Genomic DNA, 11,317 nt, shown 5'->3' on the forward strand with positions numbered 1-11,317 from the left:
CGTCTCCTCTGCTTGGGCTCCTCAGAGGCAAGCTGGGAGCTTAAAAAGAAGCGTTTTAAGGCTAGATTGTGCGTTGGCTGCAGGGATGTGGCATCTCGGGTAAAGAGGAGGGTATCTTTTGCTCTGGCATTCAGCCATCCTTCTGCTGCCTGTCTCAAGGTCTATTGTATTTCCTATGTGAACAGGTTTCCATGATCCTGGGGTTGTGCCAGCCAAGGTGGTCAACAGCCACTGCTTATAGACTTGGCAACCTCTTCTGCACCCTATTTTCCTCCTACGCACATGGGGAGCGAAGGTATTCTGATCCTGTTAGTCCCGGGTGGGATATATGTTCAGTGCAGGTAGAACAAGACTGTTGTGCCTTTCTAGTAATATTTCCTGCAGTTGTTCTTCTGCTGTGTTTGACTTTTTCTTTGGCTATCTGCTGTGTAGGTTACTGCGTTCTTCCCTTTCTGTTATGTTCCACTTTAGGTGTGTTTCTGTGACAGGCAATTCACAGTTACAGTCAAAGATGAAGACTATAACGGTGCTAATAAAGGTTTTGTTCTCTTTAGGTACAAGCAGCTCCCCAGCAAGTGGCCGAAGACAAGTTTGTATTTGATTTACCGGACTATGAAAACATCAATCATGTAGTGGTCTTCATGCTGGGAACTGTACCATTTCCCGATGGAATGGGAGGATCTGTCTATTTTTGTTATCCGGACCAGAGTGGGATGGCAGTGTGGCAGCTGCTGGGGTTTGTCACTAATGAGAAGCCAAGTGCCATCTTCAAGATTTCTGGTCTGAAATCTGGTAAGACTGGTGAAAGGTTGCAGTCAGTGAAGCGGAGATGTGTTCCTGCGTGCCTAAAGGGGTGAATGTTTGAAGGTGGTTTTGAACACAAAGCTACTTGAAAAGGCAGAACCACTGTGTGTGCTCAGATGGTCCTGAGCAGATGTGGTGCTGGAAGCAGTCTGTCAGCTTCATGGAAGTCTGTCCGTCTGTTTGTTAATGTTCTTAGAGAAATTTCTCACTTGTCTTCTCCTGTATGTAGTGTTGATCAGGAATTCTTTTGAGCAGGCTTGGCATGTGTTCCTGCACTTCTTCATGGAGAACCTGAGGAAGACTGAGCCTGTAGCTTCCTTGGCGTGTTTTTAGGTGTTCTTCTAGATAGGCCTGAAATGTTTTCTTTCAGCTTCCACTGTTAAATGGTTGTAATCTTTATAACACAGAGACAGGCTTTGTAATGAGACAAGTCTGGTGCAGTTTCAGACAGCTGCTGCTTCCCCTCCAGGTGCTGTTGCACTCTGTAGTTGTCCAGTACAGGGTGGACATTGGACAACAGCATTCCCAATGTTTTAGTATTTTTGATAGTCCCAAGTCAGAGAAGTCTCACTCATGGGAGCCAGAGAATGCTGGTGCTGCCTGAAGTAGGTGTGGGTGTTTTCCTAAATAGATGGGAATGTTTCCATGCATATTTATAAAAATGATGGAAGCACCCCAATGGCACAGCTTTGTCTGAAGTATTGAAGGGACTGTAGCAGTAGAACAAGTGGTGATGGGTTCAAACTTAAACAGGGGAAGTTCACATTAGATGTAAGGAAGAAATTCTTTACTGTGAGGGTGCTGAGGCGCTGGCACAGCATGCCCAAAGAAGTGGTAAATGCCCCATCCCTGGCAGTGTTCAAGGCCAGGTTGGGCAGAGCCTTGGGTGACCTGGTCTAAACAGCTCCCCTGTTCCCGTTCTTGTCTACAGCTGATCTCAGGCTGTAGAGTCAGTATAAGCTCCACATCCTTTGTTTCGATGCCCATAAACAGTTGTATGATGGAGGCTGTGGAAAGGTGAGATGGGAAAGGGATTACAGAGAGCTGGAATCATTGAGAGACATTACTGACTATTGAAATATGTGGTTTGGGTTCAGTCCCTTGTTGAGAGGAACAGTTTTGTGTCTGTGTTTGTCAGCTCCCTGTGAAACAGGGGTTCTAGCAGAGTTTCTTGCTATGGGGTGTTTCTTATGTGAGCATGAGGTGGCACAGTGGTTTATTACAGACTTTGGGAAAGGTTAAATGTATCATTTCTAACTCTTAAGTTTAGAGTCTGAAATGCCTTGGAACCATACAGGGTTTGTGATGTGTGTAACTTGCTTACATTGCATGTTGTTTTAAGGGCTGTTAAATACAGTATCTGGGGGTGTGGTGTTACACTTCTGGACTATGAGGGTCAAGTAAAATGGCATTTCCCAGGTTTTTTTCTTTGCTTCTCTCCTCCTTCTTGTCCCATGCTCACTTAGGAAAGCCAGTGCAGGTGAACACTGCAGTGTTTCCAGGTGGGATACCAGAAGGTTGTCTCCATAGATGAACTAAAGGGGAAATCGCCTTTGTGGAATACAGTCTTCAACATGAAAGTGATTTATGGAATAGAGACTAAATTATGACCCTGGGTGCTTTATCCTTGACTACAGGTGCTATTTAAACTCAGGTAACTTTAGAATAAGCGATTTCCAGATTGGGTCTTCAAGGTGTCTCACTGGGATACCAGAAGGTTGTCTCCATAGATGAACTAAAGGGGAAATCGCCTTTGTGGAATACAGTCTTCAACATGAAAGTGATTTATGGAATAGAGACTAAATTATGACCCTGGGTGCTTTATCCTTGACTACAGGTGCTATTTAAACTCAGGTAACTTTAGAATAAGCGATTTCCAGATTGGGTCTTCAAGGTGTCTCACAGATGTTGCTCCTCTATACTCAGGAAAAGTTTGTTGAATTGTATTTCTTGGCACTCTCAGTACAAACTTAATCTATCTAAACACAGGCTTTTCTTGTTGCTCTTCTTGCTAACATTTAACCATTCTTAAAAGCTGTGCTGGGAGGTTAGAAATGTGTTCATGCAGCTTTTGTTTGTGGGGATTTTTTCGTTGTTTCGTTGTTTTGACTCCTTGCTTTAGCAAATGAAGTCTTGCATCTGCCATGATACTGATAGTAAGTCTAGGAGTCGAAGGCCTGAAGTGTCAATCATTATTACATGTTCCTTTTTGAGGATTAACTATCACATATGGTGGTGAGTGGCTTTGTAATAAGCATTAAATCTGAATTTTTTTCTCTCCAGATGCAGTCTTCATGTTTGCTGAGAATAAGACTTATTAAATCAATAAGTTATACACGCTCCCCCCAACCAAAATTGGTGGTTAGATTTTGTGCTGAATAAAGTTTGAGGTTTGGGGCTTTTTCTGTGCATTTCCCCACCCCCATTGGGGTGACAGTCAGTGTGCATTCTTGCAGGCTCTTATTCTTCCCAGTTCTCTCCAGTTACTAAAATATAAATTAAAAGTTTGGTTCCTATAGAGAAAGGTTCTGCTGTCTTTTACTCACAGATCATGTTTCTTGCTGGATCATTTACTTCATAGGGAGCTTTAAAATCACAGAATAGTTGGGGCTGGAAGGGACCTTAAAGCTCATCCAGTCCCAATCCCCTGCCATGGGCAGGGACACCTTCCACTAGAGCAGGTTGCTCCAAGCCCCTGTGTCCAAGCTGACCTTGAACACTGCCAGGGATGGGGCAGCCACAGGTTCTCTGGGCACCCTGTGCCAGCGCCTCAGCACCCTCACAGGGAAGAGCTTCTGCCTAAAACCTAATCTAAATCTCCCCTTTGTCAGTTTAAAGCCATTACCCATTGTCCTGTCTGTACTTGCTCTTATAAAAGCCCCTCTCCAGCTTTTGAGTAGGCTCCCTTTAGACACTGGAAGCTGCTCTAAAGTCTCCCTAGAGCCTTCTCTTCTCCAGGCTGACCCAGCCCAGCTCTCTCAGCCTGGCTCCAGAGCAGAGCTGCTCCAGCCCTTGGGTCATATTTTTGGCCTTCTCTGGACTCTTAACAGCTCAACATGCTTTTTATGTTGTTGCCCCCAGAGCTGGCCACAGAGCTGCAGGGGGGTGTCTCACAAGAGCAGAGTAAATGGGAAGAATCCCCTCCCTCAACCTGCTGGTAACACGTCCTTTGGTGCAGCCCAGCACATGGTTGGTTTCTGGGCTGCAAGCACACATGGCTGGGTCATGTTGAGCTTCTTGTTAATCAACACCCCTAAATCCTTCTCCTCAGGGCTGCTCTCAATCCATACAGTCTTGATGAGTGGTCAGGGTGGTGGTGGGGAACTGGCTGAACACCTGCACCCAGAGCGTGGTGGTAACTGGCTCCTTCTCAAACTGGTGACCTGTCACCTGTGGGGTCCCCCAGGGATTGATACTGGGCCCAGCGCTGTTCAGTGTCTTCATAAGTGATCTGCATGATGGGATCAAGTGTACCCTGATGATGTTTGCTGATGGGGAACCAAACTGAGTGTGGAAATGGACACTTTGGAAGGGAGGGCCACCCTGCAGTATGACCTGGGTAGGCTGAAGGAGTTGGCTGACAAGAACCTTACTAAGTTCTACGATATGTGTAAGGTCTTACACTTGGGAAGACACAATCCAGGGAAGACACAAAGCCAGGCTGGGGTCTGCCTGGTTGGGCAGCAGCTCTGTCCTGGTGAACAGCAAGTTCATTAGAGGTGAACAGTGTGCAGATGTGGCAAAGAAAGCCAGCAGGGTGCTGAGATGCATCAACAAGAGCATCTCCATCAGATAAAGATGTCATTGTCCCACTTTACTCAGCACCTGTCAGGTCACACCTGGAGTACTGTGTTCAGTTTTGGTCCATACTACTCAAAAAGATGTGGACAAGCTGGAGAGAGTCCAGAGAAGGGCCGCAAAGAGGATCCAAGGACTGGGAAGCCATGTGAGGAAAGGCTGAGAGAGCTGGGACTGTTCAGCCTGGAGAAAAGGTGGCTTGGGGGACACCTTACAACCATGTACCAACCCCTGAGGAGCACCACTCGTCACTGCTCTTCATGGGGACATCAGGCCGTCAACCACAACTCTCTGAGTGCAACCATCCAGCCAATTTCTCACCCACCAGCTGGTCCATCTTTCAAATCCATATCTCTCCAGGTCAGGGACAAGGACATTGTCCAATGCTTTGCACAAGTCCAGGTACATGTCAGTTACGTTTTCCCTTTTTTGAGGACTTCCTGAAGATCTGTTGTGGTTTTTAATGTACTGATCACACTGTTTCATCTCTTGCGTGTACTTGTGCCTGTGCTTGAGCTGTGTGAATCTTTTGCATGTCTAAGATAGGGACATCTCTGGTGGGAGCTGAGGAATTCTTTCTACAGAAGAAATACAGTGATTTAAGTAACACAGTGTTTACATGTGTGCCAGCTCTAACGTGTGCTCTTTGTGGTGCTTTCAGGGAAGGGAAGCCAACATCCCTTTGGTGCCATGAACCTCCCTCAGACACCCACGGTGGCCCAGATTGGAATCTCAGTGGAACTGCTGGAGAACCTGGCCCAGCAGACTCCTGTTGCAAGTGCTGCTGTGTCATCAGTAGATTCATTCACAGAGGTAGCTTGGACATTCTGTTTTCAGATATTCTCTGTACTGTTAAAGTCTTTAAGAATTGAGCCTCTGAAGGCCTAATTGGGGACAAAAATGCAGTGATGGGTGGCTATAGGATTGTAACCAGTGTAACCATTGTCAAACCATTTGGCTGGAAGCTTTGATACTTCGAAATCATAGAATCTCAGAATGGTTTGGGCTGGAAAGAACCTTAAGATCATTCAGTTCCAGCCCCCTGCCATGGGCAGGGACACCTTCCGCTATACACCAGGTTGCTCCAAGCCCCTGTGTCCAACCTGGCCTTGAACACTGCCAGGGATGAAACACGGCCAGGGATGGGGCAGCCACAGCTGCCAATTTTTATTATAGCTGTAGTTAAGTCATGAGTTAACAATGCACCACTTGAGGTCATTTGAAAGATGCTGCTGGAAGTTTTCTGGCAATAGTATTTAAAGAAAAAAAATCCACTTCATGATTTTATAACTTTTTACAGTGTTATTTCCATTAAGGTGGATTTTTCTCTTTAAAAAAGAGTAACATTTTAACTTAAATTGTATACTGGTTTCAAGGAATGCAGTTGAGCCAAAGGTTGAAGTAATAGTCACTCCTGTAGTTAAGGGTTGCTCTCCCAGTGCTGTTTTAGTAAGTTTAAAGAAGCTTTATGGTTGCACATACATTTCTTTAAATATATATTTGTATTATAAAAACAATGTTTAAAAAGAACATGCAGTGAGGGGGGAGAGATTGAGGCAGGCTCTTGGCACATCAGTTCTTCACTGCTTTTGTCAGAGCAGCTGGGGGAAGCACAGGAGTGTCCATGCATTGCCCTAGGCAGATTGCAGGCTCTTCAGCTGGTTCAACAGCCACTTTTTGGCTGAGTTGGAATGGTAGCTTTGACCTGGTCTACAGTTCTTCTGATGGTTTAACTTGGAGGAGAGGGGCAGCTCTTGTCACTGCATCACTTGTCACGAAAAGGAAATGTTCTTCCCAAAGCTGGGAACATTTTGTCCCAGTTGGATGAAATTGGGCAGGGAGAAGGCGAGTGAAGAGTCTGAAAATGATTTCTGAATGCTGGATGAATCTGAGGGCAGGACTGGGGGGTAGGCTGGTTTGATCAGTTTAAAATGGGCATCTCTGGACCTACTATATCCACTCTCCCAGTGTGTTTGAGATGGCAAGGCTCATTTTACCTCATGTAGGAGTTACATATCCATTAAACTTCTGCACAAAAATTTAAACTGAAAAAAACTTACTGTAAATGTCTTTTTATATTTCAGTTCACTCAGAAGATGTTGGACAACTTCTATAACTTTGCTTCCTCATTTGCTGTTACTCAGGCACAGATGACCCCAAACCCTTCCGAAGCTTTCATTCCTGCAAATGTAGTCCTGAAATGGTAATGGCAGGGATCTCGAGTAACAAGGGTTCTTTCTCTAGACATTAAACCAGCTGATTTCTCAGTATTGAACTACTCTCATGTTATTTAATTTTTAATGTTTAAAAGTGTTTGTTGTTTATCTCAAATAGAGAGGTTCTGCCACCATTTTCATATTTATTTGTCCCCATCTTCATACCATTTTTTAATTAGAAAAGTGCTGTATAACCTGTGTTTTTCTTCTTTTGCTTTCAGAAATGTCACTGTTGACATGTGTGGATTTGCACTATGTTGCTGGTTATGCACATGCTCTGGAGTCATGGGAAGACACAACATGCTGATACTTGTCAATTTGTGCTTATTTGTTACACTCTGTCTCTTCCTAGACATAGTTCCAGCATAGTTACACTGCTTAAGAACATGGGAGAGGTGGAGGAACCATGTTCCTCGTTGACCTGGTTTTGTTACCAAGAACTTTCTGCACAAATACAAAAGTCTAAGAGTTGTTTTCCAGGGCCTGGTTTAAGAAATAACAGCCTGGGGAATAGCCTGTGTAGTGTGGAGATAACTTGGGAGCTGCAGGAAGTCCTTTAGGATGTCTGACGAAGTCTGCCCTACAGTTTATCAGTTTAACCCTCTTTAGCTTCTGTGGTGTCCTTTAGCCTCTATGCAATCCCTTTTATTTAGAAGGTAACTTCACACTCCGTGAACATATGTGGGTAAGGTCTCTGATGAGAGAAACCAAAGGGAAAACAGGCTAAAGAAGCAGGATAATGGCTGGGCACTGCCTGGATGATGCTGAATTTGCTTTTAGCTGTTGTTCAAAACAGTAGAGTGAAGGGACCCATAACTCTATTAAACTGAACACGTGTGTACAGAAATCTGTTAGCGTGATTACTGCCACAGAAAAACATTTTTTGGCTCAATTCATATGTTTTTGGGTCATTACAATGTGTTTAAATGATAGCTTGTAATAGGTAGAGTATCTTTACCTATTGCAGTGGGCTGGCTGCAATGGAAATTCAGTAGTTTGGCTTAGAAACTCATTCATAAATAAGCCTTTCTCAAACTTGAGTGGGTTTAAACTCCTTTAGAATCATAGAATCACTGAATGGTTTGGGTTGGAAAGGACCTTAAAGCTCATCCAGTTCCAAGCCCCTGCCACGAGCAGGGACACCTTCCACTAGAGCAGGTTGCTCCAAGCCCCTGTGTCCAACCTGGCCTTGAACACTGCCAGGGATGGGGCAGCCACAGCTTCTTAGCTCAGCCTGGCTCCAGAGCAGAGCTGCTCCAGCCCTCGCAGCAGCTCCAGGGCCTCCTCTGGACTTGATCCAACAGCTCCACGTCCCTCTTGTGCTGTTGCCCCAGAGCTGGATCAGGGCTGCAGGGGGGGTCTCCCCAGAGTGCAGCAGAGAGGAGAATCCTCTCCCTTGACCTGCTGCTCACATTCTGGGGGTGCAGCCCAGGACAATCCTGGGGTTTCTTATGTGAGACCCCTGCCCTGGTTCCTAGGATGGTGGGCAGCCTCAGACTCACGGTTGTACCTCCCCAGGTTGCTTTCCTAGCCCAAGAATTACGTACAAAATAGCCATTTTTAATTCACTTATGGTTTTACTGAGCTCAAATGAGTGTCCTCTGGGACACCCCTTCAAATGAAATACGTATTGTTGGAATACACAAGTCTCGCTGTGAATATTCCTGATACAGATCCAGAAGGGAAGATTTTTGATTTACTCACTTCATAGAATCACAGAATGGTTTGGGTTGGAAAGGACCTTAAGATCATCTAGTTCCAACCCCCCTGCCATGGGCAGGGGCACCTCCCATTAAACAATGTCACCCAAGACTACATCCAACCTGGCCTTAGAGTACGTGTAACTTACCATGTTCTCCACACAGACCAAATGATTTGTATCCTTTTTTATTTGCAGCAGCTTTCATTTCTTGGTTGGACTTTTTTCCAGGTATGAGAACTTCCAGAGACGCCTGACACAGAACCCTCTCTTCTGGAAAACATAAGCCGACACTGTGTCAGTTGAAGCACTTTCCAAACAGTGTTACCTGAAGGATGCAGCAGTATCTCCACTGGAGAACTTTTGGGAAAGGAAAGAACCCATGATTATTCCAGAGAGACAAACCTGTAACATTTGTATTACTCTTGAAACTTATTTAAAATTAAAATCAGTGAAAACTGCTTGTCTGTGTTGGGGTTTTTTAACTGAAGTACTTGGCTGCAACAAACCAGTGTTCCATTTGCATGTGTAGGAATACTCTCTTGAAACTGCATTTGAAGTGGAAGAACATAGAAGATTAAAACCAGGAGCAGCGTTTTGTACTTGTGTGTGTTTAGTTTTGGACAAAATTAAGTGTAGTTTTTCCTTCACCTCATTCTGAAAGGTAAGCAGGCAGCTGAGAAAATGCTGATGGTTTTCCTGTGGGTACTCGCACTGTAAGTTCTTACATTGTACAACAAATATCCCTGTCCCCAAGCTTGTATTTCCCCTTTTTGGGCATGAAGACACTGTTAAGCCTGACCTCAGGATCCTTGTTGAGGAAGGGAATAAACCTCTTTCTTCGTTTTCCTGTTTCAGGATGAATCATGTTTAGTGTCTTTTCTCTGCATTGTTCAGATGGGAGATCCCAGGGAAGGGACTAGACTTGGTACTGTCTTCATGACTGAATGGCCAAACACGTCTCTATATAGATACCTGTGATCTACCAACACTTCTTTTTACATCAACACACTGATTTAAAATGGGAGAAGAATAATCCTCTTCTATATAATCTATAGAAGTAGTGCAGGAATAAGCCTGAGGAGAAATGGAAAGATACAATGCATACATCAATCTGTGCTGCCTTTTACGTATATATTGATTTCCACACACACACAGAGTTAAAAACACCCTTCTCCTGGATGCCTCCAGAGATGGAATACCTATAATAAGAGCAATTCATATGTAATGCATATTAATTTGTAATGCTTCTATATTTAAAGTATTTTTTACCTTGTGCTGTTCTCAGTTTCTCACTATGAGGAGTTCAGGTCCCCTAAATGGAAAACTCCCTAAAACAAAACCAGACTGCTGCTTGTCGGGCTTTGGGGGTGAACATGGCCCACCATGCCAAACTCGTTACAAGGGCACAGATAGATTTCTTCCCTGCCATTTTGGGACATATTCCCTATCATTTTTCTATCCAAGTCACCCTAATTCATGAGTCAGAGCAGGGCCCTGTCTATATCTGGGTCTGCCTTCACCTCACCACCACATCCAGAGGTAAATTTAGAAATACAGGAAGCAGCTTGTGTATATACTGCTGAAAACATGGAATTGATGAAAAGCAGCCAAAAATTCTAATTATGGAGATAGCTTTTTGTAGTTTTGTTTGGTTTTCAAAAGAGTTACAGTAATGAAATGAGTCAAACACTTTTCTGGCCCAGGGACCTGTGACACACATGTGGTGCTGACAGGGTTGTGCTGAGGGGACCCTAAAGCCTTCCCTGCAGCACTGGTAGGGTAAATGCAGTTCATGGCTTTCAGGCACAGGATGAGAGCTCCCCAGCATCATCTGTGGTGAAACATGAGCGTGAACACACACTCTGACACGTAGCAGGAAGGGCAAATTCAATCCCCATTCGCATGAAATTCTTTGGCTTCAGATTAGAAGCCTCAAGAACCAGATTTAAAACTACATTGTGGTAAAGTTTTCATTCAGCCACCACCAGATGGAGTAAAACGCCAGCAAACAGGAGCTTCAGCCCTAAGGATGACTTTAATTTGAGCGAGTTTGAGATGAGCTCTGAGGCAGAAGCTCTTCCCTGTGAGGGTGCTGAGGTGCCGGCACAGGGTGCCCAGAGAAGCTGTGGCTGCCCCATCCCTGGACAAATACACAACTTCTATGTTCATGTGAGCTTTTTGGATCTGAATGTTGACAAGGAAGGCTTTTTTCCCTTGTGTATATTCAAGATATTATTCATCCTAAAAACAGATTGGGCTGGCTGTGGTAAAGGGAAACTTTTTCTTCCCCATGGCCTCCTCCAGCTCTGCTTTTCCAAATTCACATTCTCTAGTTCTTCCCTTCATGAACACCTTGAATCTGATCTCAGCTCCGTCCATCTTTCCTCAAGGCAAACCTGCTGGAACGTTTGTCTGCATTTAAAGAGAAGAGTCTTCAGCACATTTGTAAGGTAAGACAGAAGTTAAAGCTGCCCCTGACTGTGTCAGGCCTCTCTCCAACACCCTTCCTTCCCTTCCTCTCCAACAGAGCAGCTCATTAGTCAGAACATACCACTTACATACCAAAAACCAACCACAGCTGAACAATCCTGCTTCAGTATCCCATTTCACTCAGCTCTGGAGATTGGAAAACACAGCAGACCCGGTTAATAACATGCTACCCTAAAACAGTTGCAAAGCCTCCAGCCCAAGTGTCTCAATACAGTTCAGCTCATCTGATCAAAGCTCTTCCCTTGAAGGCTCTGAGCACTCCCACTGCCTCTTTGGAGGGTTCTCCCAACCACATCCCCACCACCAC

At 44.7% G+C, this 11,317-nt stretch overlaps 1 protein-coding gene across 1 annotated transcript; it reads left to right on the top strand.

The window, feature by feature from the left end:
* The first annotated feature begins 184 nt into the window (after positions 1-184).
* Positions 185-8,975, top strand: LOC104401045 (chromosome unknown open reading frame, human C11orf73). The gene is made up of 5 exons (XM_010016093.1): positions 185-295; positions 555-792; positions 5,264-5,415; positions 6,687-6,805; positions 8,749-8,975. The coding sequence occupies exons 2-5, from the start codon at positions 642-644 to the stop codon at positions 8,801-8,803; spliced, it is 477 nt and encodes a 158-aa protein (XP_010014395.1). The 5' UTR covers positions 185-295; positions 555-641; the 3' UTR covers positions 8,804-8,975.
* The last annotated feature ends 2,342 nt before the right edge of the window (positions 8,976-11,317 follow it).

Source organism: Nestor notabilis, unplaced genomic scaffold (genome assembly GCF_000696875.1).
Source record: "Nestor notabilis isolate BGI_N333 unplaced genomic scaffold, ASM69687v1 scaffold14580, whole genome shotgun sequence".
Taxonomy (NCBI): Eukaryota; Metazoa; Chordata; class Aves; order Psittaciformes; family Psittacidae; genus Nestor; species Nestor notabilis.

Bases quoted from the DNA above. Each gene is read 5' to 3' on its own strand.
- LOC104401045 (XM_010016093.1), top strand. From the start codon at position 642: ATGCTGGGAACTGTACCATTTCCCGATGGAATGGGAGGATCTGTCTAT. The intron at 793-5,263 runs GTAAGACTGGTG...TGGTGCTTTCAG, and splicing joins GATTTCTGGTCTGAAATCTG to GGAAGGGAAGCCAACATCCC. The intron at 5,416-6,686 runs GTAGCTTGGACA...TTTATATTTCAG, and splicing joins CAGTAGATTCATTCACAGAG to TTCACTCAGAAGATGTTGGA.